Source organism: Pavona decussata, unplaced genomic scaffold, assembly GCF_977016875.1.
Source record: "Pavona decussata unplaced genomic scaffold, jaPavDecu1.1 SCAFFOLD_207, whole genome shotgun sequence".
NCBI lineage: Eukaryota > Metazoa > Cnidaria > Anthozoa > Scleractinia > Agariciidae > Pavona > Pavona decussata.
Window position 1 is genome coordinate 2,823,729 of NW_028145612.1, and position 27,932 is coordinate 2,851,660.

General features: G+C 40.8%; 2 protein-coding genes across 3 annotated transcripts; one reads left to right on the plus strand and one right to left on the minus strand.

Moving 5' to 3' along the window:
- The first annotated feature begins 3,264 nt into the window (after positions 1-3,264).
- On the plus strand, positions 3,265-27,822 carry LOC146460909 (neuroguidin-like). Of its 2 annotated transcripts, XM_085087579.1 has the most exons (16): positions 3,266-3,421; positions 4,320-4,391; positions 4,724-4,764; positions 5,634-5,730; positions 6,240-6,324; positions 9,874-9,929; positions 10,731-10,830; positions 12,066-12,158; positions 12,635-12,666; positions 13,613-13,674; positions 14,036-14,084; positions 15,130-15,213; positions 25,594-25,619; positions 26,631-26,661; positions 27,295-27,331; positions 27,663-27,822. In XM_085087579.1, the coding sequence occupies exons 1-16, from the start codon at positions 3,401-3,403 to the stop codon at positions 27,686-27,688; spliced, it is 912 nt and encodes a 303-aa protein (XP_084943705.1). In that variant the 5' UTR covers positions 3,266-3,400; the 3' UTR covers positions 27,689-27,822. The 2 variants fall into 2 exon arrangements, with proteins under 2 accessions (XP_084943706.1, XP_084943705.1); XM_085087580.1 differs by lacking the exon at positions 25,594-25,619 and having other exon boundaries at positions 3,265-3,421; positions 15,130-15,239.
- On the minus strand, positions 19,307-25,156 carry LOC146460910 (uncharacterized). The gene is made up of 2 exons (XM_085087577.1): positions 24,587-25,156; positions 19,307-24,280 (listed from the first exon to the last, which is right to left on the minus strand). The coding sequence occupies exons 1-2, from the start codon at positions 24,887-24,889 to the stop codon at positions 19,322-19,324; spliced, it is 5,262 nt and encodes a 1,753-aa protein (XP_084943703.1). The 5' UTR covers positions 24,890-25,156; the 3' UTR covers positions 19,307-19,321.
- Positions 27,823-27,932: the final 110 nt, after the last annotated feature.

A 27,932-nucleotide genomic window follows, 5' to 3' on the forward strand; every position in this document is an offset into this window, starting at 1 on the left:
AATGCTGATGAAATACTGGATTTAAGTACGTAAGTTTGAGGGAGCTTCTCGGCTTTTCGAACCGCGCGTAATAAATCGACATTGTACTAGAATAAAACCGTATACGTTCGCATATGTTCATAAGTTCTGGCATTTCTTGAATGTCATGGGGCATGCACGAAGCGGCGCTGCAAAAATCTCCATGTGTTTTACATGGACAGCCTTTTTTTTTTCTTTCTGAAACAGGCCCGTAGCAAGGCTAAAACAACTAGGGGGGCCGAGCAGATTGGTTGAACAAAACTGCCCTCCCCCCTCCCCGTCATTCAAACACAGACCGATTCCTCGAGGGAGTTTAAGATTCAATGAGAACATCATTTACTAAGCAAAGCAATAACTTTGTTGCAAACTCTTTGCACCTGCATCACACTTTTCTGTGCATTTCTTTGCCGTTTCTTTTTTACGCTGAATACCATGTGAAACTTCCTGATTTTCACGTTTAAAGGAGGACGTAAAAGACGATCGACGACAAATTTTTCTTTCTATTTTTAAATTTGAAGTCGAGTAGTAAGAATCCGACTGTAGGAGAATTTCCTTTTCTGTGCCTCTTGAGAGGACATATTTGTGGGGCTTTCGACAACGCGCTAACACTAATTGTTATAAACTAAGGTCATTATATTGCTATCAATGGGCGGACGTCCAACAAGTATATTATTTCAACAGCTTGTATGGCTTGAGATTGGTTGATTTCGATCCATTTTGTTCCTTATTTTTGATTCACAAGGTAGGAGTGCCTTTGCTGTTGTTGTATATAAAAACAAACTGCTAGCGAAGGAAACTGTATTAAAGGTTGTGAAAAGGCAGTTACAGCGTCAGAATTCAAGACTGATTGACGCACATTAATTTATTTTAACTATATATTATTTTGCACATTTAACTTCCAAAAATTCTGAGGGGGCTCAAGCCCCCCCGGCCCCTCCTCCTGCTACGGGCCTGTGAAACGTGACCGAAACACTGGCCGGTCAGTTTTATTTTTATGCCAGCAAGTTATAAGACTTACCTGCCGTATCCCGCCGGTGTTGTGTACTCGCTTCTAATTGGTCCAAAAACAATTGGCTTGACAGCGCTTACGTTATCGCTCGCACATGCGCCGAACCGTGAAACTCTCCCTTTAAATTCTCTCACGAGTATTAATTTCGTTACTTTCGCGCATTTTTCATTGCTTCGCGAAAAATCAAGTGGATCCTCTGGCTACCATGAACTCAATACAGGGCAGTTGACCGATGCACTTTAATAACCTTTTCCCTTTTTCGCTTTGCTAACAGGTGAACAGAACCCTATTATTTTATTTCATCGACGAAACCTCCTGATTACACATGCTATTACCATCGACGTGAAAAACCATTTGAAAGGATTTGATATGTTTACAGTGCAGATTCATATTCAGATTAAGGCATGGGCTCGCTATCGAACTATCGACTCGCTTGTCTTCGTGAACGAAAACACGGCGCCTAGATTCTGCTATGAGGATAGGGCCACTGTTGTATGTTATAAATTGTATAATGTAAGCAAAGCCGGGGCTTTTTTCCTTTGCGGGAGATTAGTTTTGTAACACTGCTTATCATCTTCTGACGAACTTGCGACTTCTAGAAACAACTTTGACAACTTTGTGAGAAGCTCCGAACCAATTTCGTTAGCAACTTATTTTCCAGGCATTAACTGCACAATTATTGACAAGTTAAAAAAAACTAACATTTCTTAGCTGACAGTTAAAATCATATTGATGATGGCCGGCGCCTTGTTGTAGACAGCAGCAAATGTTATTCTTGCCTTTGGCCGGAGTTGACGCCATATGTGAGTTGAGTTTGTTGGTGAAGTTCTCGCCCCTGCTTCGAGGGTGTTTATCGGAGTAGTCCGGTTTTCTTCTCTCCACAAAACCCAATGTTTTTGGCAAATTTCAACTGATTCGACCTGGAACGTTAGGTCACCTTTGATCGAGTTCCTAGAGAGCTCTTTGGTGCTCCGTGGGTAAACAATTACATTCACAATTTTCTTTTGGAAAAAAATAAACAAAATGCTAACAAATGTTTCTAATGACACACCGAGATCACCAGAGTTCTCAGTTTCAGAATTAAGGATGGTGCCTACTAATACAGATGTATTTTTGTACAGTTTATGACTATGTGGGAAAAGCAGATCTTACTGCAAGGGCTACTGGAATCCAAAAAGAAAATTGGGGTTAGCCCGCATTTTTTAGAGATAATTAAGCAACAAAAATTCTAAAAAGCGCCAAAATACAAAATAAGGTATCGATTTTTTTCCCAAATGGAAGCTTTCAAATGATCTCTGAAAAATGCGCGGTTACCCCTAATTTTCTTATCGGATTCCAATAACCCTTGCCAAGATCTTCTTTTCCCGCGTAGTTATAAACCGCGCAAAAAATCTCTGTTTTTGTAGGCACCCGACTTTCTCGGACCATTTAATAAATGAACCCCTTCAGGCGGCTGGAATGTCGGCTGATAATGTTTTTGTTCGGAAAATGAATATTTGGCCGTAAGCGAAGCTTCGAGGGATAATGTGAAAATTTTGAGGACAATCTCTCAGCCAAGGACATTATCAGCCGACATACCAGCAAGCCAGAAAGGGGTTTATTTATTTTATAACCCTCCCATTAGTTTTTATATCGCGCGAAAACCGCTCGTAAAAAAAGCCAGTGGTGATCTGATGGCAGATGCGCGCGATTGACGTAAACACGTACATTTGATTGGAACTTTAGGAACTTTAGTTTCACTGTGATTGGACCAAAACTTGACAAACTGACTCAGTTTGCGTAGGACTAAATCTGAAAGTCTACTTGTAACTTTCTACACCTTCAAAGACGTTGACAGCATGTTTTGTTGACATTTTTGTACTTTCCGGAACAACATTTGCGACCAGCTTTTTGCTGTAAACATGACTGGACATTTACAAAACGAGTTTGTTTGTTTGTTTTTGTTTTTGTTTTTTTTGTTTTTTTCAGGTAAAATAATAAAGATGAAAAGGTGAAATTCTTCGGCTGGCATTTTTCCGCTGGCTTTTTTTTTCTTTCAATGGAAATAATAGGAGGGCAAATATCGACGCAGGCGGGGGTTATTGCGTGATAACCGTCATGTGAATTTGCACCACGTGACGTAAAGTAGCCAATAAAATCGCGCGAAAATTGATGGCGGAGTTTTATCTCCAATTTGACATTTTACACATCTTACACAAAGGGTAATTTTGTGATAGTGAAATCCGCTGTATCCATTCCAAGATGGCGACAGAAAAGGTACGTTTTGAAGTTAAACTATTCTTCTTGTTTCTGGGCATATAAAGTTGATTGTGGAACATTGCTCTTAATTCGATCCAGATAATAGCAAAAGATTTACCAGAGGTTATATCTACCATGAGGGAAATGGGAGAAAAGGTAAGAAACAGGTTTAATAATATCGTTGAGAAACAAGAGCTGAGAGCATGTGATTCAAAATATATTCAGAACACAATTCGTCTGTTTTCATGCTATTGACCTTAATCTACTGGGATTCATTATCAATTTAATTCGATGGGAGTTCAATCTATTAGAGGGAAAAGTACAGCCAAAGACAGTGATCAAGATTAGACTAATGCGCTCAAACTTTTTGCAAGGGATGTAAGCTTAATTATAATTAATTAACTTATTGAAATTCGTCGAGAAATGGTTAACCTTGGCGTCATTTGCAATTGAACTCTTGATCCACTATTATTAAATCTGCACATATTCAAGAGAGTTCAGGTGCAGATCATTAGTAAGAGTGAGATTTTGAAATGGTTTTAACTTTGGTTGATTTTGTCAGTACATGTACATGTATACTGCCAGGCTAACAAACTGCGCTCTTGTTATTACACATTCATGACTTGTATACAGAGCCCTCAACAAACCTCAGTAAGATGGGGGTGGGGAATAATTCTTGAGTCCTCAGGACTTCTGCCGTGGGATCTCCTGCTGCCCAGTTTTCCAAATCCTGACCCTGTCTCACTCCTCAAATCAAAAATATCTAGTGCAATATTTTCCAGCACCTGTTTTCAGACCTGGCCAATAAAATCGATGTACACCCATTTTCAAACTTCCTCAGCAAACTTGGTGAAATCTATAAACATTTCCAGACCAAAATGTCTCAAACACCTTACCTCTTGGACCTATGTACAGTATACATGTAGGTACCCTATTAATTACCTCTGCCAACTGTTCTTGTCAAATATTAAATTATTCTATGTCACTATTACACTGTATATTTAATTTATGCTCAGTCTGTATTTTTATATAATTTCCATTTCAATCATTGAAGGTTTCAGACATTGATCAACATGTGGAAAAGTTGATGAAGAAAATCGAGAGTGGTTCATTGACAACAGAAAAGGTTTGTTATTGTATGTGGCTTGACATTTGTTTTTCTACCTGAATGGTTTGATCTGTTATGCTGAATGCAATCAAGTACATGTACTGTACATGTACAGTAGTGGATGTGTGTAGAGCACTTGGTGAGCCAGCCACACAATCAAGACCTTACAAATGAGTCTTCAAGCTCACCAGCAAAGACATAGGGACCCGAGAATCTGCTGCTGATGACCATGGCTACTGCAAATCAGAAAGGGTATTAGGGAGAGATAGAAAAAGAGGAACCACCAACCTATTGTAGGGTATTCACATTTTTTGACATAAATTAAAGTCTGTATTTAATTTTTTTTCCAGGGTGTGAGTTTCTTAGAAGTAAAGTTTCATCTCCTCTTAAGGCAAGTTCTGTTACACATGTTAAGTTTACTTGGCAGTGCCAAGTGCATGTATATAGCCAACTCTCTTTATTGCGGACACCCTCGTCACCGTAAGTTAGTGTCCTCAATAATTATTGTGAGACTCCGTAATAGCAGGAATTTATTTCAGTCAAATGTCTGTACTCAATTTTTGCCAGGGATTTACGTGTAGCTGCTGTCTGTATTATCAGGGTGTCCGTAATAGCGTGGTGTCTGCAAGGCAAGAGTTGACTGTTTCTCTAAAACCTATGCTTGTGTTCATATAACAAAATTCCCTTTGAATTAATGTTAAAACGCACACAAGCAATAAATTTTTTAAGGAAGCAAGCAAGTAGCCTGAGTATACAGATGTTGTGTCACTGTGCTACCACTGGGTTTCCCTGAGAAAGCGGCATCTGAGTAATGACTGCAAAAATTCTGTACTGATGATCTTGAGTGCTGTTTCTCTTAAACTCACCTCACCTTTCACAAAAATGCAGTTTTCATCAATACCACTGACTCTGGTATTTTACATGTATTATGTGGCAGGCTCAGCAGAAGAATTATTAGTCATGATTACAATGATCTTGTTCGTTTTGCTGTTTAATTGTATTACTTGTGGATAAAAAAAAGTTTAGATTTGTCTGAGTATAAACAAATAAAAACCTGAGCCAAAACATTACATCATCTATTCTTCAATTACTAAAACAATTAATTTTAAGAGAAAGTTCAGCAGAGCTTTCTGAACCCATCCAAGTCCCTTTTTCAATGATGTGTTCTGGTAAGGAGGCTGAAATATTACTCTGTGGATCAGATGGAGATGGTAACCTGGAGTCTTCATTGCTCTGATGTAAAGCTTCTTTTCATTGCAGTTATGTTGTTGATCTCACATACTACCTGTTAACAAAAGCTGATGGCAAATCATGGCAGGGTGATCCAGCAGTCGAAAGACTAGTTGAAGCTCGCACTGTGAGTCAATTTTATAACATTCATTTACAATGTAGGCAAGAGGGTTTTCACACTATGAATTTTGAGTAAATGAAACATTTTTCTCATATTAACTCAGTGAAAAGTTCTGGTGAATTTTATTTTGGAAATCCTTAGCAAATTGCGGCAAAGGGAAAAGCAGGTACTGTATTGCAAAATTTAATATGCGATTAAAAAAAGATTTCACAAAATTTAAACACGTGAAATTATTTTACATAATACCATATCATATAACAAAACAATTTAAGAACTTTGAGTTAACCAGGTCTTGTTGTAAATTGTTCTGAATTAAGACACTTCAACTACTTTCTGTCCTTGAAAACATCTTTCCCATAATATTGTAACTCTGAAATAAGGCCATTCTATAAGTTGCCAGCCATTCAGTTTGGCAGTGGACTGTACACAGAGCTGAAGTATAAGTAAAAAATATAGGTGTAGACAGTGCATATTGATTGACACTTCACTTTATACAGTCATGTACTTGTACATAGGTCCTGGAAAAAATGAGGCCCATTGACCAGAAAATGAAATATCAGATTGATAAAATGATCAAGACTGCAACGACTGGAATAGTAGGTAAGCTAGTGTCTGTTTATTATAAGCAATAAGAAAAAGTAATAATATTAATAGTAACTACATGTATATAAATCTACTAGTGTGCTACTGTATCACAAATGCTACTCACTATCTTTTCTGTTGTAGATAGTGAGTAGAGTGAGTAGCCTAACAGTGTGTGGTTGACAAAAAAATGGCAGCTGCTTCTTCAAGTTTTCGAAGTGTCTGTGAAGAGGATTTTAGATAGGGGGAGGCAGAATTCCAAAGAAGTCAAAAATTGCAATAAAATAGGGAATAAAGATTTTTCATGGTAAGAAAAGGAGTCGAAACAAGAGTTAATTTGATTTTACTCTTCAGTTACACTTTTGAAAGTCAGCAATTTTTTAACATTCAAACTAAGGTGCTTTTCACTGACACATCATCATCTTCTATCACACAATAGAGATCTAGAGCTCATAATCTTATTTAATGTTTAATCTAATGTTTAATGTGCCCATCATAAAACTATTGAACACTTGAAAAACATATTTTACTGCAACCCTTGAACACTACAGTATGTGTTGAGACAGAACTTTAACGTCTTGTTGGTAGATTTTAGAAAATTTTATTCCCAGAATGTCCTTGTATTTTAAGGGAAACTAAATCCAATGCAGTTGAAAATACAATGGCATTAATTTATTAAATCAACGGTGACAACAACAACAACAACAATTTATTTACAAATTCAGATTATATAAGGGGCTTGTCCCACAAATAGCCACAAAGCTAGTCAAGGCGGGATAAGACGAGCACGAGAACATGATGGAAAAAAAAAATTACAATAAATTACAAACATGCTGGAAAACGGAAAAACTTAACTTTACATACAGTAATTATGCCACATGTGCATGTAAGTGTAGTTTTTGTTTTATGACTGAAAATGTCTTTTTTTTTTTTAGTAAGGAATGTCCCTAAAATGGTTTCTTGCAACCCAGGTTTTTGTTTTATAAAGTGTTTCCATTTTGCGTCCATCACCTTCTTTTATACTAAGTTACCAGTAGTCCCACAGTGTCATGGGTAGCATTGCCCATCAAGAACTTTAATAGGCCACTTCATGTTGCTCTGGGTCTTCTTCCATTACAGGCCATGGCTTGATGTTTTCATTTGGAGCATATAATTATTTCCTCTCCACATGTCATTTGGTACCCCCCACCCCCCCCCCCCCCTTTTTCTTGAATCTTTTTTTTTTTTTTCAACGATATGATACTGTGATAGATCCAGCTGTCAAGTGATTGTACCTGCACTTACAGGTTCCGTAGGGTGTGCTTCATCCAGCACTCTTTACAGCTTTGAATCTCAACTGTCGATTGCTATTGTTGTTTATAGTTCATTCAGTTTTGTTTTGATACAGTGAATGCATAATAATTGTTTTCTTTCTACTGTTAGTAGTAAGTACACATAGTTTAACTTTGAATGCAAAAAATTGCACCTCAGAGAACTGATACTGCCCATTGATTATTAATTTCAAATATGATCAACTCTCATGATTGTATATAAAACTGTTCAATTGAGGCCTTAAACTGCTGTTTAAAAGTAAAAACTAAAATCCAAGCTTTCGCCGATCAACGGCATCATCAGGGATGAGAAAATATTCCGCGCGCGCTGTATATAATTATATGCAAAGAGAGTGTAGGGTGAAGGGTGAAATGTGTAAAAAATGTGGCGTATGTGTGAAAGCTACACTGTATAGTAATAAACTGTGAGCGTTATACAAGGTTCTAATGATGGATTGTAGTCTCTAAAATGAAATATGAAAATAGCAGTTCCGCGAATTCAGTACATTCCTCTCGGGAATTGAGTGTGGGCTTGTATTTTCTGATGTAAAATGCTTCGTAGAGGCGTAGATTAGCGGGATCGTTTTCGCTCATAATAATTTTGATGTTAATGCTTTTATGGTCGTTGTTCTGGCAGGAAGAGATGTGTTTTTTAACGGAGGAGTTATCATTATTGAGATGTTCTCTTACGCGGTCATGGATGAAGCGTGTTGTGCTACCAATGTATTGTTGATCGCAGCTGTTGCACGTGAACTGGTACACTGCATTTCTTCGTAAACACAATCCGGTGTTAGCGATGGGGCATTTGTCTCTGGTGCATTTGCGCTCTGTGGAGGTGTGGGATAGGGCTTGTCTGAGCGTGTAGGACTTGTGGGCAACGCGTACTGGGATGTTTTCCGTTCTAAAAATGTTAGTGATCTTGTGATTGAGTCGTTCAGAAATGTAAGGGATCTTAAGGTATGACCACTCCATGCCGGTAGGCTGAGAGTTTCGTTGAAGATTTTGTGGGCATTTTGCTTCGGCTCTATACTGTTCTCTGGGTAACCGTTAAGGCGAAGGATGTCATCGAATGCGCCCAGGTGTTGTTTTGTAGATGCATTTGAGGAGCATCTGTCTTCAATGCGTTTTCTCTCATTGCGAATGAAGTTGAGTTTGGATTTGGTTGGCATGGCTGACTGATAGTGGACAAATAGTGGTTTCTTGGCTGGCTTTTTGTAGAATTCAAAAGAGCTGTTGCCATCCTGTGATATGTTGACTTTGGAAGTGTTATCTTGTGGAAGTGGTCAGCTGTTTCTTCATTAGTCGTTTGGAGATAGATGTCGTCTACATATCTCTTGTAAGGGTTTATCATTAGGTGCAAGGAGAGGGCGATGGATTCAAGTTTATCCATAAATAGGATGGCCAATATGCTTGAAATGCTAGAACCCATAGGTAGGCCTTCTTTTTGGCGAAAAACTTGATCTCTGGAGGAGAAGTACATGTTGTTTAGCGTGACTTGGAGGAGGTCTGAGACGTCTTGTTTGGAGAGGTGGAGTACTGAGTTTTGGATTCTGTCTGTAGCGTTGGTGATGGCTTCTTGTATAGGTATTGTGGTGTATAAGGACACCACATCGAGGCTACATGGATAAGGTAGCGCTTTGTTTGTGGTGAGATCGCCAGCTTGGATGCATCTAATAAGTTTGAGACTGTTTTCTAAATGGGCTGGGACATGTTTTAGCATAGGTTTGAGGGCGTTGGCGAGAAGCCATGAAATCCGTTGGGTAGGTCTGTTGACAATGGATACGATAGGTCGTATTTTGATATCGGGACCTGCTTTGTGGGTCTTGATGAGATGGTAGAATTTGGGCAGGTCTGTGTTTGACGCAAGGAAGCTCTTTTGGACAAAGGGAGGGAATTCATTTTGTCAGCAGATCTTCTTCCAGGCTGTGTTTACTTTATTTTCGACTGTCTTGGCTGACATGTGGGACACTTTTTGGTAGGTGTTGGCATCATTAAGATGGTCAAGGGCGACCCGTGTGTATGTGTCCTGTTGTATGACGCAGAATTCAGTACCTTTATCGCTGGGAAGGCATACGTAGTTCTTCTCTTTAAGTTCTTTTTTTATACGGTGATTGTGTTTTGTACATGTAAATTACATTAATTTTTTTTCTGGATTTGTACAGGAAAACTAAATCAACCTAATATACTTTTATAACCAGTGAACCCTACTGGTTTTTCTAACCAATGTGAACATTATTTTCTTTACTTTTCCATTGAGGTGCTGAAAATGATCCTTTGAGGTTTAAACCAAACCCTGACAACATGGTGGCAAAGGTTTGTTTCTTGTTTGAGATACATGTATGTTTAAAGTTAAGCAAATTATCTCAGTTTGTAAACCGTGGTCAATGTGTATAATGTGGCTGAGATATAAATGTATGACCCACGGCCCTGCAGTGTGGCACCATACCAATACAGTGTTAAATACAATACAGTGTACGTGGCAGTTACATGTACATGTAGATTAGCCATGAATCATTGTTTTAATGGTTAGAATGTTTGTACAACATAGTGTATGGCATCACAGTAGGTTACTGCTCACCAGCTGTCGCTGATTATTAATAATAATTAAGGTTTGTAACATCCACTCTGGACTAATTTTTTTTTTTTTTTTTTTAAGTTTTTGCACAGCCTGCAATGTAACAAATAGCAAAGCAATAAAATGCTACCCAGTGGAATGCACATTATGTGTTGTAATTTAAGTGGTGGTTGTTGATGTCTTATCCACAGACACAATAGTAAGAACCACTTGGTACAGCGTCATAAACATTCCTGCAATACTGTTCAATAGCTTTCATTTAAATTGTCTGCCGACTTACAATCTACATTGTAGGAATTCATCAACAGACTCAAAAGGCAGAACCACCTTGTACAGCATACAAGTTGCATTAGCATAATAATCAGCTCCACATTGAAGTACTGGAAAGTAGCTTTCCACAGTTGAGGATTTTATCTACAATGTCAAGCTTGGTTAGGTTTTAATGAAGGGGAAAAAAACGGGCGACTGTATAAATTTTCAAATTATTATCAATCATTGTTTGTACTTACACACATACATGTATGCATTTTTTTCTGCAGCTTGACGATGAGGAGTCAGAAAGCAGTGATGATGAAGATGATAATATGCAAAAGAAATCTAAAGTGTACGTGCCTCCAAAAGTAGCTGCTGTCCCTTATGGTGAGTTTTCTTTTTGTTATTAATTAAATTATATTTAATTTACATGCAGTTTATTATTCATTCATCAGAAATGTGTATGTAGTTGTGGCAACATTTACATTGCTATAATTTTGACTGGCGTGTAGCTTTCAACACTTGACATTGTAATGCTGTTAATCATCTTTGTTGGACTATAAATGAAGACTTCTGTTATTTAAACACTAGGGTAAAGGAAGGGAGTTTTGTCATAACACTGTACTTTTCATGAGGACCAGTGTAGTGGTCTTGTGGATGGCATGTCACAGTTTCACTCTGAAGATTGGTTGTCCAAATCTTGCCTTTGCATTGCCTCACTGATCTCTCAAAGAATAAGAGTCTAATACCTGCAAATTACTAAATTCTTTCTACCTACACTGTACCTGTAGGTGTATATTGATGGCTACTGTTCAACCAAACCCTCCGATGGAGCAGCATCCCATCAGAGCACCGTTTGGGGGATACAGTAATGCTCATACATGTACATGTAGTTGCTCCAGAAACTGGGTGAACTGCTGAATGCAACTTCACCACAATTCATAGCTGAAACATTGCTGTTTAAAACTGGTGTTTATAGCCCTTTACATGGTGTTAGCTGTTCTTATTCATTAAGCTTTCCAACAATTACAGTATTTTCCCGGTCGTAAAATTTATCTCCATTGCTAGCCAGCCAGAAGAGCTTTACATGTACATATTTTTAGCTACTCATCTTTCATCACCTCCAGTAGTTTCCTAATCTTTCTGAGGTGGGTATTTTTCAATGGTCTGTCAGACGGGCTCTTTAGCTCTGGACCGCAGTAGACTGCCACTGCTGGGAAAACAAGTGTGTGTATCTCGTAGGGCCTCGTAGAGTATTGAGCCTCGAGTGTTGTATTGAGCTTTATTGAGTGTTGTATTGAGCTTCACATCCATTACCAACATGTTACTTGTAAGTACACTGTAAAACGAACTGACGACAGTCAAGTCACAACATCACCTGTAACATTAAGGGCGCATCAAAGAAATTCAGCACAGGTTACAGCCATCATTTGCAGCTGTTTCCAACGTCTCAGGCAGACGTTTATTTTTTCATGGGTTCAGGTTACAGTCTCAACTGGCGCTTTCTTGAATAAACTTTGTTGCATCAGGGCTCAAGGAAGCGGGTATGAAGTACTTCATGACTTGAAGGGGTAGGCTGAATGTAATGAACTGAAACGAATTCTTTCCTTGAAATCTTGTAGATGAAGATGGTGATAAGAAAAGTAGAAAAGAAAAAGATGAAGAAAGATCCAGAAAGAGAGCACTCGCCAGTTCGCTTTTACAGGATTTAAGAGGTAAGTGCTTGAGAATGCTGTATGTGCAACTTATAAAATATCGTTAATCCAGGCTGTGCTACCTTCATGCATGCTGCACTATCATCTGAGTTCCTGCTGCATGCACAATGGGTGGTGACACCAATAGAGAAGTGACGTGATCTTAAACATGTTTCTATAACGTTTCACATTTAAATCCAAATGACGGAGGTCGGAAAACTGAAAATTGCAACAGTTCAAAATTGCCTTGTAGTTTTCGGCGTTGAGAAAAATCTTCTTCCAATTACTAACTTTGTCAGTGTAATAATTATCTACATATCAATTTCGAATGAATGCATACAGTATACTTGTAGTTGTGCCGCGCAGAACGTTGAAGCAAACATGGTTTAAACTCGTCTACTAAATGGCGATAATTGCAATAAAATGCTCCAGTAGTTTACATGATAATTAGCTTGGCGCTCATGTCTTTAGAATCATATGTTTTTATTCTGTCTCAGACGAATACAGTGAAGCACCGCAGGAACTTCGGGTGAGTTTTATGTGTCAAGGAATTTCTGACTCCTTTCAGCAGTTGTTTGAGATGATGCATTTTATCGAATAAGGGATAAATAAACCCAGCCTTAAACTACACTGCTTAAACGACTGGGCTCCCTTTTTACAAGTACATAGCTCTATGCGAACGGAGTCCACAATAGTTCAAGATGTTTGCTTTGTTTACTTTGTTTAAATGGAATTTCATGCAAGTTTTAGATTGATGAAAGAGACATCTCTGTACTCTTGCGCGTGCTGAGCTGTTGGGTGGGACAATAATACTTTACTCATACATATTAACTATATGAGAAGGAGGTACCAGAGGTTAGCCCTATCAAGGATACCTCCCAAATAAAAAGGAAAGGAGAAAAGAAAACCTAAATATAAATGAAAGCACATCATTTATCAAAATGCACATAATATTCTACAATTAAGACTCTCAATATACAAAACATCATCATAAAGTACGCCTAGGTGAATAAATGGGAGCCGATCTAAGCTACGGTTTGCTGGTATTTGTATATAACCGGCAATAACAGTCAGCACTCGAGTACAGCACTGTCATTTTCATCAAGTTGAACTTGGACGAATGCAAACTAACACTGACAGGGATTCTTAGGAGTCCATACACATTCCTTTCTCGGTTATTGCGGGTCTTCAGTGGCGTATTGTTTATGGTTAAGTTACAATCTAAAGGGTTTTTACAATTGTCCAAAAGAAAGAAAACGGTAAAAACAAACAGTAAATACATTCTTATCTTTAACTCTCTTATTTTTCCTTTTCTTGGATATTTTATCGTACAATCACGGTGTAGCTTTAATTTTGAAGAATTTTGCAAAGCAATGTAGTACATGTGTTTCATTTCATAGTGCTCAGTGAAGCCCAAACGGCTATGTCTTGGGTTTAATTATGCAGTTTTCATAAGGTACGATTTTTCCTTTTAGGATGAAACTGTATCACGATGGAGAAAACAAAAAGAGAAAGAAGAAGACGAAGAACGAACAAGGTACACTATATGGTTTTGTAGTCTTCTCAGCGAACAGGGCTATTCTCCATCAATCCTATAAAGTAATTAATTTTTTGGGGGGGACAAATCAAACTAAGAGAGATGCTCATCCCATGGTGAATAATGAAGTTGGTAAATTTAAATTTGGTCATGAATTAGGAAAGATACTGAGCAAGGTATTTTCTCAATTCATGACCGAATTTAAAATTTACCATTATTCTTTCTTTGTCACAAACCAAACTAGTCTTTTTATTTACATTCCAGCCAAAATTTTTGGATTCATGTGGCTAAATTGTGCGAAAAAGCGGCAAGTACTTGTACAGAAAAGCTGAAAAACAATATTTGAACTTTCTTTTCGTAGATATGAAGAGGACAATCTACTTCGGCTTCCTGCCAAGAAGAAGAAAAAGGTTTGTTTTCTGATGCTCGCATCTGCGTATGGTGCAGTTGAATACATCTCGATTACCTTTCCTAACAACGTAGCCTGCGCGGCAAACGGACTAAAATAATAATAATGATAATCATAATAATAATAATAATAATAATAATAATAATAATAATAATAATAATAATAATAACCGTTATTAGCGGGGATTATAGTCCGTCTGCCGCGCAGGCTATTAACGTTTCCAAAACAACATATCCGGAGACACAACAAGAATCCTTCGTTAGTCTAGAGCTTGAACCCAGGTACATTGACAAGGCAACTCTAAAAAAGATAAGCAAGTTTCACACAGCCAACTAAAGTTTCTTGTAGTGATGACGTGTTTTAATTGTTTTAAGATGGTAGAACGTGCTCAAAAAATTAATTGATATATCCTATTGCAACATTCAACATTCACGTGCTCCAAACTCCGTTACTAGGTCGAATTTGCACTCGTAAATCTGCACTGTGTAGTTGCCGTTGGAGTTTTAATTCATTTCGTTAAATTAGTTGTCTGTTTCAAAGCCTCACAGCAGCCGATGCTGGGACCAAAGCAATTGTATTCAGTTTGTTCATGATTATATCATCCTTTTGCTCTAACAAGAACCTCTGCAACTCCCACGATTTCATGTCACAAGAGATTTCACATTTGAGCAAGATTTTAGATGAAGGATCAGTTTCTTTATTCACAATGTTTAGGCTACACGCTCAGACAAAATTGTTGAAACGGTTCCCTTCCTTCTTCCCCTTTTCCCCTTCAATGTTGAATTTCACCGAGCCGGAGTGAAAGACACGCTACGAACACAACATTGAAGGGGAGAGAGGGCGAGTACGCGTTATATTATAGGCACGTTCGTTATCTTGGGTGTTAACCGAAGTGTTTCAACTAATTTTGTCTGCAGTTGTAGTTAGCCTTCATATGACGGTGCTCCGTGACAAAACGTTCAGGACGAGCTCATATAATTCCTTTTGTTTACTAAATGTACACTGTAGAGTGAGTTGAATGTTCTGTATTTGATTATTTTGCCCAGATGTCTGAGCGCGTTCATTCAGGGCTGGATGATCTGACATCATTTGCTGACTTGTCTGTATTAAACACTGGAGAAGAAGGAGAGGTTAGTTCGCCTACTGATATTAAACTGTAAAACCCCACCCCGGTTGCTATTTTCCTGACTTTAAATAGTGCCAGGCTACATCGGGAAGGTCTCATTGTAAGGTGGAACGTGTTGTAGAATTGGAGTGGGTAAGATTTGATTCAAATCATAATGTAATCTTGAAAAAATCCAACTTCATTTTTCTAGAATTCCTTTACTCAGCTAAAACAAGTCAATACGTGAGTTGTTTATCACTGTTGCACACGCCCAAACTAGACCTTCGTTAAGACAGCATCTTTATTATTGTAAAACATCCCTCTCAATCAAGCTGGTATAATAGTCGCGTTCGAGTCCTGGGTCAGTCCTAAATTCGATTCATCCTTTTCCAGGCTCTCAGATAGTGGGATCGGCAAATAACATAATCAGAAAGGGAACGTGAAACCTTCTAGGAAGGCTATTAAGATCAGAAGCTGCTCCACAAAACTGTGCCTGCAGTCTAAACTCAGTCAGGCCCAATGGAATAACCAAGAGCTGATTACTGTAAAAGGTTTCCAGATAGCGTATAATAGTGACTGTATAAGCTCCAATTAGCTTATTGAACAGAAGATTTAATCCTTTACTGATGAGATACACACGAGTTTTATAACATACACAAGCGCGCGGTTCTAAAATAAAAACAAAAATAGCGGTAACTAGAGTGATACCGAAACGAAATGAAGCTAAATAAACGAAATAAATGCAAATAAACAAAAATACAAGTTGTTTACCTCATACAGTAAGAGAATCCCGGTAAAAGAAGCAAAATGCACCGATAAATATACCCTCTGATATAAACTTTCCGATAGAGCACATGGCAAGTAAAAAAAAAAAAACAACAAAGGCGCTACTGAAGAATCATGGGAAAGCAGGCCCGCAATACTTGCAAAGTACAAATAGATCCTACACCGGCCCCGAAAGACCAACTAGATAAGCTAGTGGCCTTTAAATACACAAGGATCTATGTTCATCAGTCCACCGCAGACTTAGTCAATGTAAATAACAATCCATATCACTCTTTTGGCCCGCATGCCAAGTAGAAAACAAATAATCACCAAAGGGCGAGTTCAGTGGTGACTAAACCTACGACAAATTCGACTATCAATTTTGTTTGTTCGTTTGGACACATCCGATCACAGTTAACTTGAAACACAGTTTCTTGGTCAATCACTCTTAAATGGGTTCAGGACGCAACAGGTCTCCTTCCAGGAGGCAGAGTTTCCTGACATCACGCCGAAAGCGCTTTGCACTAGCTGTACGTACAACAACTTGTCTGACATTTCCCTTTGCATCTGGGAAGACTACCTCAACCAAACCTAGTGGCCAACGGCCTCGTGGTGACCCTTCGTCTACAATTAAGACAAGGTCTCCTACTGCTAAATTCCGTTTGGGGTAAAGCCACTTCTATGGAGGGGAATATTGGACAAAAATGTGATTGGATCGTACCGTATTGCTTTGTATTCGGTGATGCTATGAATCTACCAGTACGGTACTATGTCGTACCCGGTAGGATGTTATATCGAAACAGCGATGGTATTATATCGTACCCAGTAACACAATCAATCCTTAGACATGCTATTATATCGTACCCGATGATGATATGTCGTACCCAGTGATGCTATATCGTACCCTTATGTCGTACCCGGTGATGCAATGTCGTACCCGGTGATGCTATATCGTACCCTTATGTCGTACGGGGTGATGCAATGTCGTACCCGGTGATGCAATGTCGTACCCGGTGATTCAATGTCGTATCCAGTAGTGATGCCCCATCGTAGATGCCGGCAAACATTACGGGTTTATTTTGCATAGAAAGATCACATGATATTTTCGTAGGCGGCCATTTTTTTTTTTTTTTTAACTTTGGCGAAAAGTCGGTATAGAACAACCAAATTTTGATTTATCACCAAAATATGGAAGGTCAACATCAGTCACCCTTTCAGCTGGTTAGCGTAAACATCAGAGCAGTGTTGAGTGATGTTATAAATAAGTTAGAAAGTACAGAGTACAGTGGAACCTCGATTTAACGAAGTCGCTGGGGACCGGCCAAATTTTGTTCGTTAAATTGAGGGTTCATTATATCGAAAACCTCGACATAACGAACTTGAGGGGAAACCACCAAAATGTTCGTTATATCGAGGTCATAGTTAATGATTGATTTTCAACACAGATGACTTCTGTCACGCAATTCAATGCAATTTTCGTCACCCAGAGGTGCCACGTTTTGAGATGCAATTCATTAAGCATGGTGGCTTTCAGTAGCAATTATTTTCACTTTTGAGCAGACGCGCAGCTTTTGTTTACAAAAAAACGACACTTTCAGAGTGTTGATCTGTTCAGTGTTTATCTTCTGTCGCGTGTTGACATAGTAATTCGTTACATCGAGGTTCTAATCCAAACATTTAACTCTAACTTTGGCCGGGACATAGAATATCGTTCGTTATATTGAGGACTTCGTTAAATAGAGGTTCGTTAAATCGAGGTTCCTCTGTATAGCAACAACGTTAACATCGACTTTGCAAGATACAAGATTGACTGGGTTTGTGCTCTGCTGTTGAGGTTAGGGGGAACTTTAGAAGACTCAGTTCTTAGGAATTTGCTTGACGGCAACAGATTCATTACTGAATCAGTGCTCGATGTACGCACTCACTACCAAGCTACTGAGACATAACAGTACACACATTTCTCCTTGTGTCACCCACCAGGAGTAAAAAGAGGTTTCATAGGAAAGGCCCTCAGACTTCTCCGAACAAGCTCAACAAAAGAAACATTTGAAGAAAAAATCAAACATTTCGAATCACGACTTATCGAGAGGGGCTATCCCAAAAATCTAGTGCAGAGAACTCTCTCAGAAGTGATTTTTGGGAATAGAAAACAGGCCCTTCAACAAAAACCTCGCACAAACAAGAGAATCTTGCCTTTTGTCACGCAATAATACACATCAGTTACTAACTTGAAACAAATACTAATGGAAAACTGGCATTTAATAGAACGACAACCATTGCTCAGAGAAATTTACAAGGAACCTCCTCTAATTTCATACAAAAGAGGTAGGTCTCTCAAGGATATACTAGTGAGAGCAAAACTCACTGAAAACTCTAAAAACGGCTAAAACACGCACGTGAGAGTCGCGCAGTCCTGTCACTATTTATAAAATATTGTTCATGTTCGCCGCTGGTGGATCCAGTCACCGAGTGTTCTAGTTCCTGTAATGCATTCCTGGCAAAATTTCCATCGTTCTGGAGAGAACATTTTCCTCAGAAGTTTGCCCCGACATTTTTCAAAAGCTCTGACAAAGCTAGCTGTTGAGGAGCAGACGACGCGAAGAGCAAGTCATATCACGTGATGTCAACTTCCCGCCTTTTCTCGTAAAAAAAACCCCGCTGACAATGCTGTTCGCCGGTATCCGGACGTTTTACGATATAACATCACTGGGTACGACATTGCATCACTGAGTACGACATTGCATCACCGGGTACGACATAAGGGTACGATATAGCATCACCGGGTACGACATTGCATCACCGGGTACGACATAAGGGTACGATATAGCATCACTGGGTACGACATATCATCATCGAGTACGATATAATAGCATGTCTAAGGATTGATTGTGTTACTGGGTACGATATAATACCATCGCTGTTTCGATATAACATCCTACCGGGTACGACATAGTACCGTACTGGTAGATTCATAGCATCACCGAATACAAAGCAATACGGTACGATCCAATCACATTTTTGTCCAATATTCCCCTCCATACACTTCTGCCTCTCTTGAAGCGTAGGAATGTATTCTTTGATCCACCTTGCCCAAAACATGTCCGCTATAGGTTGAGCTTGTTTCCACCTCTCACTGGGCTTAGGGTTGTGCGCCACTGGTACATCACCTGCAGGGCCACATGGGTTCCTATAGCACAGAAGCAAAGTGTTAGGCGTTAGAGCAGAGGGGTCTTGATGGTCATCACACTGACGGGTGAGAGGGCGATCGTTCACTATTTTCTCCGTCTCGCAACTAACAGTGAGTAAAGTCTCATCGTCAACCAAACGATTCCCAATAAGAGCATGCCAGTGCTTTCTGACAGATCTGATCATGCGTTCCCACACACCACCTGTGTGACTGGCGCTGGGGGAGAGAAGTGCCAATTGATGCCTTTAGCCCTCATTTGATCTCTGATCCTCTCTTCGTTCCAAGCTTGCAAGGCTTGTTTGACTTCAACTTCAGCACCCTTAAAGTTTGTACCATTATCACTAAATAGTTCTCTTCGGGGGCCCCGTCTGCTTACAAATCGGCACACTGCTTGAATGAACGAATCCGTTGAAAGGTCCTGGGAGATCTCAATGTGTATTGCTCTGATGGCTAGGCAAGTGAATATGCAGCCATAGCGCTTTGCAGTTCCTCGTCTCCATTTCACCTTCAAGGGACCGAAATAATCTATGCCAACAGATGAGAATGGTGGCATTCCTGGAGTCACCCGAGCCGCAGGAAGTGGAGCCATGATCTGGGTTCCAGGGTTTTGGTTCCGACGACGGCATGGTATGCATCCACTGACAATCCGCTTTACTGTGCTTGGCCCTTTGATGATCCAATACTGTTGGCGGACAGCAGCCAAGGTTTGATTAGTTCCAGAATGACCGCTTGATTCGTGCAGATGACGTACAATAAGCCTTGTTACGTGATGGTCTGACGGCAGAATTGCAGGGTTCTTCAGCTCGCCGCTCAATGGTGTGTTTTCCAGGCGACCACCAACCCTAACAACGCCCCTTTCCACAAATGGATTCAGCTTGGCCAGCTGGTTTGCACTCCTTTTAGTGAATGGATCAAGCATACAACAATCCCTTTGGACCAACCTAACAATTTCTTCCGATGCATCAACGATTTCTTTGACCTCCAACGGCCCACTGCTCAACGAAGTTTGACGATGAGAGGACTTCCTCAACTGAAACAGCAAATACTTCTTGAACCTCAACAACCACGCTACCGACTTCTGCAACTTGTACCAACACGAGGGTCGGTTAATAAGACAACTAAGAGTTTCCGGGAGTTTCCCATCAGAGACAACTATGGCACCAACCCGAGCAGTTCCTTTCTTTACCTCTGCGTCTGTTTCTTCAACCTCAGGTAAATCGGATGGTTGTTCTGGCCACTTACGTTCTTCTTCCCATAGAAACTGAGGTCCTCTGAACCAGAAGCGCATCTGTTGCCGGCCCCGATTGGTCCCTAATTCATGGATGCCTCTGGATGCCAGATCAGCAGGATTCAGGTGGGTTGGTACATGCCTCCACTGGGACGGTGTTGTGGAATCATGAATCAGCTGCAATCTATTGGCTACAAAGGTCTGGAACCTCCTTGTAGTGCTCCTCAAGTATCGTAGCACAACTGTGGAATCCGTCCACAGCACAACATCGTTGAGGGGTAACTGCAATTCTTTGCGAAGTTGTTTGTCAACCTTTACAGCCAAAGTGGCTGCAGTCAGTTCCAGCCTCGGTACAGTGACTGTTTTCAGTGGGGCCACCCTGGACTTCCCCATGACCAAGCTACAGTGGATACGATCCTCAACGTCTGTGAAGCGTAAATATGATGCAGTCCCATATCCACTCACAGAGGCGTCCGCAAAGTGGTGAAGCTCGATGCTCTTAATACCTTTGAATTCTACTGGTTTGTAACACCTGGGTATCTTGACAGAAGGCAACACATGAAAGCTACTCTCCCAAGCTTTCCATGATTTTAACACTTGTTCTGGGAGTTCCTCATCCCAGCCATGACCAAGACGACAAAGTTCTTGAAGAATAAGTTTAGCTGGTAATGCCATAGGTGCAGCCAAGCCAAGGGGGTCATAGACTGAAGCAACATATGATAAGATCCCCCTCCTGGTCTCTGCTTTAACCGTGCCACCTCGAAATCCAAAACTGTCTTCCTCCACATTCCACTCAACTCCTAGGGCTCTTTCTGTTGGTAGCCTTTCCAAGTTTAGGTCCACTGTGGATGCTCGTTCACTGGTAGGTACATGATGCATGACGCTCTTCTCATTAGAGACCCACTTAGTCAGTCGAAAGCCACCACGAGCCAATAACACAGGGAGCTCATCAACAAGTTTGACCGCTTCCTCCTTCGTGGCAAGAGACTTAAGACAATCATCCACATAAAAATTGTTGCGGACAGTCTCCATAGTGTTCTTGCTGAAGTCCCCTAGGTTGTCTTCAGCTGTCTTTCTAAGAGCATATGAGCAACAACTCGGAGATGATGTTGCTCCAAAGAGATGAACAACCATTTGGTGGTCGACTGGCTCCTGGTCGATGTCCCCTCCTGGCCACCACAGGAAACGTAAGGCTTCGCAATCCTCAGGTTTAACTTTAACCTGGTGAAACATTTTCTCGACGTCCGCCATCAGGGCAACTCTTTCTTCCCGGAACCTTAGCAGTACTCCCACAAGTGAGTTTGTGAAGTCTGGGCCCTGTAGAAGCTGATCATTTAAAGATGTGTTCTGAAACTTCGCCGCACAGTCAAACACGATCCTGACCTTTCCCGCCTTTTGGGAATGTACAACAGGGTGGTGTGGTAAATACCAAACAGGAACATGGTCACTACAAACTGGCTCATCTGTGGTAATCCTCCTGGCATGGCCCTTAGCAAGGTAGTCTCCCATAGTTTCTTTGTAGCTTTCAAGGAGCTTAGGATCCCTTTTCAGCCGCCTTTTTAACAATCGTAGTCTCCTTTCTGCCATGGACCTGTTGTTTGGTAAGTATGGGGTGTCGCATTTCCAGGGAAGCGCAATCTCATAATGGCCACCCACCATTTTCACAGAGCTGTCCATAATAGATCTGGCTTGACGATCCTCTACAGAAAGGCACTCCTTCAAGTCAGCTGTACATTCACTGAAATCCGCATTGTAGAGGCGTTCTAGCTGAAGCTGGATTGGATCCATGCCCTTCACCGACTCAGTGCAGCCCAGTGACTGGTCAACGTGGATGAAATTCACATGGGCACCTTCATCCCTCCTTCCCTTCAGTGGTCCCATAACAGTCCATCCTAGTAACGTTCGCACTGCATGCGGTTGGCCAATTTTCCCAGTGCGTACTTCAAGCGGGCACAAAGCTTCCGGCACATCACTTCCGATCAGAATAGTTACTTTCTTGTCTACAAGATCTGCAATGTCAATGTTTCTAAGATGTGGCCAGTCCATTACATCCTTGTTTGTCGGAATGCTTCTCTCTGTAACCGGTAATGTTTCTGTAGTCCAGACCTTCTCTAAGCGCACTCCCTTCCCTGTAGCAACACCAACTACGTCGAGGCATAGCTGGTGGCCTTCTTTACGTTGAGTTCCCGAGACCGTAGACAATGTGAACTCTACTGGTGTACAGTCTGCCTCTAGCTCTTTAGCTAAACTACTCAGGCACATGGTGGTGTTCGAGCCGCTGTCCAGAAAGGCGTAAGTTTCAATGATACGATTGCTGTATGGTGAACTGACTTTTACAGGAACCACTTGGAGTCCAACACGACCACAGCTTGAAGCCGCATTACTTGTTGCACTTACACTGGTAGCATCATTGTGAGGACAGCCTCCAGGAGAAGGGGTTTGGACCTGAGAAGCACTCCTCGAGTTAAGCTCTGAACTGTTTGCGTTGTTTTGAACTGGATCAGATGAATGTAACAAAGGATGATGTCTCCTTTGGCAACGTTCAACCCCACACATCCTTGCAACCCGGCATTTCTTTACAAAGTGTCCTGGACTGAGACATGAACTGCACACCCTCTTCTCATCCACAAGGTCCTGTCGCTGACGGAGTGTCAATTCTCTGAACTTGTGGCAACGCTCGAGATGATGGCTGCCCAAACAAAGAACACATTTAAAGGGTTTCCTCTCACTGCTGCCCTGCGGGAGGTCGCTGCCAAGCATGGCTAAGGTCATGCCATGGTTGGAGAGGCCGGTTTTGCCTTTGGATGATGATTTGAAGCCTCTAGACGACTCCAACTTTGGGTTGACTATTTGGCCAAAGTAGGTGTTGGCTACAGCAGCACGGCTTTGTACAAACTCTGTAAGGTGGGAGAATGTTGGTGTGATCTGAGATTCATACAACTGATTGGCCTTCTCTGCCCATTTTGCCCTGAGATGAATTGGAAGGCGGGCCACAATCTTTCCCAGTGTATCCATTGAGTTTAGATTACTTGTGTGTCCTAACTGGGTAGACCCAAGGAGGCATGTTTCCATGTCACGAGCCAGCTGGGACAATACTTCCGGATCAGGACTTCGAATCGGAGGCCCACTGACTACCCTTTCTAGGAAGGCCCTAGTCACTACATGGGTTCGGCCAAAGTTCCTCTGTAAAATCTCCTTCGCACGTTTGTAACCTTCTTCAGGGCGCATCATAATACAGTGTTCAATAGCTTCCCGTGCTTTTCCTCTGCAATACTGAACGAGGTAGCTTAGGCGATCCGCATCATTTTCCTCCTTACTTTCCACATTCACCTCAAAGTTTCGCATAAACAAAGGGAAGATATGGGGTTCGCCACTGAAGCTCATGTATTCTCTCTGAGGCATACGAAGACCCCGCACCACTTCGTCCATTGTGTTTTGCTGTCTTTCCAACAGACTCTGTAATTGCTGAGCACTGCTCGGAACTGTTGAGTGTTCACATGCCTCGTTCTGGTATAAGCTTGGTAAAGGACCCTCTTGTGTTCTTGATTCTGTTTGTTTCAACTCTGTGCATTCTCTCTGGGGGAGGAAATGAGCACCTACTCCATTCATAGTGTTCCCTTGTCTCCCTGACAGATTCCTCAATTGCTGACTACCTAACATTGTTGATTGGTGGCCTGTCTTGTCCTGATGCATGCTGGGAAGGGGTTCTGTTGGCGTTACAGACTCTGAACTCCCGCTTTCACTCATCCCTAAGTTTTCTTCGAGCCGTCGTAACTCTTCCTGTTGGCGTTTTATTTCCTGTTTTTTGCGCATAATTTCGCGTTCTTGGATGGCACGATTCATTTCAATTTCCAATTTCTCCCTGGCTTCCTTCATACGCTTATCCAGAGCCGCCCTTTCGGCCAGTTCTTGCTCCTCAAGAGCCCGCAATCGCTTGGACCATTCTGACTCATCAAGGTTACGTTTATTTTCCTCTCCGCTCGCGGGCGTCTGGTAACGAAAGCTTGCTTCGCTATCTACTGAGCTATGCAAAGTCCCGCGGGCAGGATCGGGCTTGCCCGAGAATGTGTTAGCGTAATTTCGCGGTACAAATGTCGGCGCTAAAGGAGTTAATTGTTGACCATACGGATTCTGAACAGAAGAAACACCACTCGAAGTCTCCTGTCGTACTGAAACACTTGAAATATGTTGTAGTGGAGAAGGTTGAGAAACGGAAACTGCCGCTCGAACTGTTGTACCACTCGAAGTTTCGGCTAATTCCGACTTCTGACCGTTGTCGACGTTAGGAGGAGAGTTTTCTGGAGAAGGATGCATGTTTATATTCTGTTCTACGGGCGTCTCTTTAGAATAAACCACATCTTGAGACATTCCTTCGGCCACAGTAAGCTCGTGATCATCTGACGCATGATAATCGTCATCCTGTGAATCTTCGAGTTCAGCTTGATGTTGTGGCGTTGATTTCTTCGCTTTCTTGGAATTTGTCGGAGACTTCTTCGCTTTAATCTTTCCTTTCTTCGTCATCTCGATGTATGAGAACTGTATAAGCTCCAATTAGCTTATTGAACAGAAGATTTAATCCTTTACTGATGAGATACACACGAGTTTTATAAACATACACAAGCGCGCGGTTCTAAAATAAAAACAAAAATAGCGGTAACTAGAGTGATACCGAAACGAAATGAAGCTAAATAAACGAAATAAATGCAAATAAACAAAAATACAAGTTGTTTACCTCATACAGTAAGAGAATCCCGGTAAAAGAAGCAAAATGCACCGATAAATATAACCTCTGATATAAACTTTCCGATAGAGCACATGGCAAGAAAAAAAAAAAAAAACAACAAAGGCGCTACTGAAGAATCATGGGAAAGCAGGCCCGCAATACTTGCAAAGTACAAATAGATCCTACAGTGACTTTACATGTACACACATCTATCTTCTTGAAATGCCCCCATATAAACAGCTACATGGCTCTATTTGATTGTGGTAAGCCATGGTCTAAGTTTGACTTTTAAGTAACCGACCCTCTGCTGTAAGCCGTTCACCTGCCTTACTATCTGAGCGCTTGGGGCAGTTAACACACTCAGAATTTAAGGTAACACACGATATAAAATAGTTTTCTTAATCGCTGGAATTAAACGGGATAAAACCAGATAAGTTAGTGGTTCCTTACGAATTGTTTGTGAAGTAGTAATCTGTTTTCCTCTCTTTTGTGTATTCTTTAGAGTGGCGAATACTCAGGAAGACCCAGGTTAGTACCTCATCGAAACATGCCAAGCTTAAAAAAACATTGTTGCCTTTTCAAGGCGGCTTCCGTTCACAAGTCAGACAATTGTAGTCGAATTCATGTTGTCAAACTAGCAAACTCACAAAAACTCGAGTTTTTACACGATAATTCCTGGGTATTGCATAATCTTATATTGATGGCAAGCTCAAGAGAATGATAAAAATTCTAAAGTGAAAAAGCCTTATTTCTTGTTGTTATTTCTCGCCATCATGTATGTTTGCCGGCGTTTGTTTTGCCCTTCACGCACGACAACTTCTACATACTGTATTTAACTTGACAAATCCCTGGCAGGATAGTTTGAAAGTGTGATAAAAACAAATGTATAAACACAAGGGTGTGCGTGGTACTGACTGAAAAAAATATAAAGTAAATAAAGTTCAAGCAAGTAGGTGTTACTAATTCAATGAAGACTTGAAGTACCCCGTCGATTCCAATGTTATAAATTTTGGTGGTTAATTATTTTACCCCATAAAGGTAAAAAAAAAACTGTACTTGTATTCATCCATCACACTTGGATGGGCGGGGCAAGGGGGGGGGGGGGGGGGTTCGAAGAGAACTTTGTGCTGAACATAACTGGGATGGTTACTGTAATACTTTGTGGAGAAATCAGAGTCTTGCCACCCGCCCTCTGTGAATGAACGCCCGGGTAACAAAGCCTTTCTCTCTGGAGTAAGTCCCGTAGCAAAATGAGCGACGCGTCTCTGAGATTGCGCAGGCCAGTCTATCTGATATTTTATGCTGGAAACCCATGCGGCACATCGTTAGCCATGTGCACGCTAGAGACAAGTGCAGATTTCCTTTAAGCCCTGATGCCATGTTGGTGGTCGACTAAGATATTGTCATCCAAGTGTGCCCTAATATGATGGAATAGTATGTGTCCTAGGAAGGAATTGATGTTAAGGACACAGTGTAATACTTGGCTACGTCTTGGCTACGTCTAGGTCTCTAATTTCCTTCTTTAATTGTATTCCGCAGCTCAACCAGCGGTCGAAAATTGAAGTCGAAGGTACACTATCTTGACTTGCTTTATCTTTGACCAACTGAGTGTTTTATGGCCCTCGTGTGAGCGAAACTGAGGTCCTAGTACTTCCTGTTTCCTCCCAGACAGCGATCAAACGCCACTTCCACTTTCCATTGCATTTTTTTGTGGCAAAAGCATTGTTCGCTAGCAAACTGCGACCTGTGATTTCAAAGTGAAAGAATTGCTCATTTTTCTGTCTTGGTTTGTTTGTTTGTTTTTTGTTTTTTGTCGTTGTTGTTTTTTTATTTTTTTATTATTATTATTATTTTTTTTTTAGTACCTTCCGACAACCTTTTGGCGAAATCCTTCCACGATGCCCGCTATATTTATAAAATAAGTCTAAAATGTCCATCACAGTCACTGACTAAAAGACCTGGGTTAAAGTTGTACAACAAGACAAAGTTACAAACACCCCTCCAATACTGCAGTAGGAAAAATGCTCAAAAGCAGCACTGATTACAGTTGAGAAAGTTTCAAGGCGGATGTAGTTCGAGTACTTGTCTTCTTCTTCTAATATTAAAGTTGCTTTTCCGCTACAAACGCAGTTGACGTAATCAAGAGTACAGTTGAAAGTTTGAGGCTTCCTGTAAAAAACGTTTTGTCTTTTTTTTCTGGTAGGGAAAGAAAAAGTTTGGAAGTGCGAAGAAGAAGAAAGGTAAAAGTGTGCAACCTTTGTTTAAAACTCGTGCAGTTGGTTTGTAATAGCGAGCGCGACCTGGGGAGAGCGCCAAAACTACGAAGTTGTGCTCCCCATTACAAACCAAGATGGCGGCTGTTCGATCGAAGCATAATATCTGGACAATCGCATGAGAAGCTAGAGGACTTACCATAGACGTTTATTCGGAGGGTGGGTGGAGCGAGGAGGGAGTGCTATTGTTTACGGAGGCTTATATTTTGGGAGGGAGCTTAATATGTTAAGAATTTGCAGTTCATTGATATCAAATTGATTTTGAACTTAGTACCTTTTTCTTACCTTTTCCTTTTAGGGTTTACCAAGAGACGGCGGAGATGAAACACCAGCGTTGAAAACCAGTCTTAAAGAAACGCTTCTGTCAGTTGTTGTTGTTGTTGTTGTTTTTTTTGCATACTTAGGGCTGTAACTTGGTGAATAGTTCAAATAAAGAATACACACATTACCAGGTCGAAGTGAGAGTCGTCTGCATTTATTTGGTCGCAATGACTTCAACAGAGAAAGATTCCCCATCTGGAGAACAGTTTCCGTCCTTTTAAATACAGGACCACAAATAGATGCGAAT

Coding starts and splice junctions, on each gene's coding strand:
- LOC146460910 (XM_085087577.1), bottom strand. CDS start 24,889: ATGACGAAGAAAGGAAAGATTAAAGCGAAGAAGTCTCCGACAAATTCC. Junction 24,281..24,586: donor GTACAACAGTTCGAGCGGCA/GTTTCCGTTTCT, acceptor GCTCTTGAGGAG/CAAGAACTGGCCGAAAGGGC.
- LOC146460909 (XM_085087580.1), top strand. CDS start 3,401: ATGAGGGAAATGGGAGAAAAG. Junction 9,930..10,730: donor CTGACAACATGGTGGCAAAG/GTTTGTTTCTTG, acceptor TTTTTTCTGCAG/CTTGACGATGAGGAGTCAGA. Junction 13,675..14,035: donor GAAGACGAAGAACGAACAAG/GTACACTATATG, acceptor TTCTTTTCGTAG/ATATGAAGAGGACAATCTAC.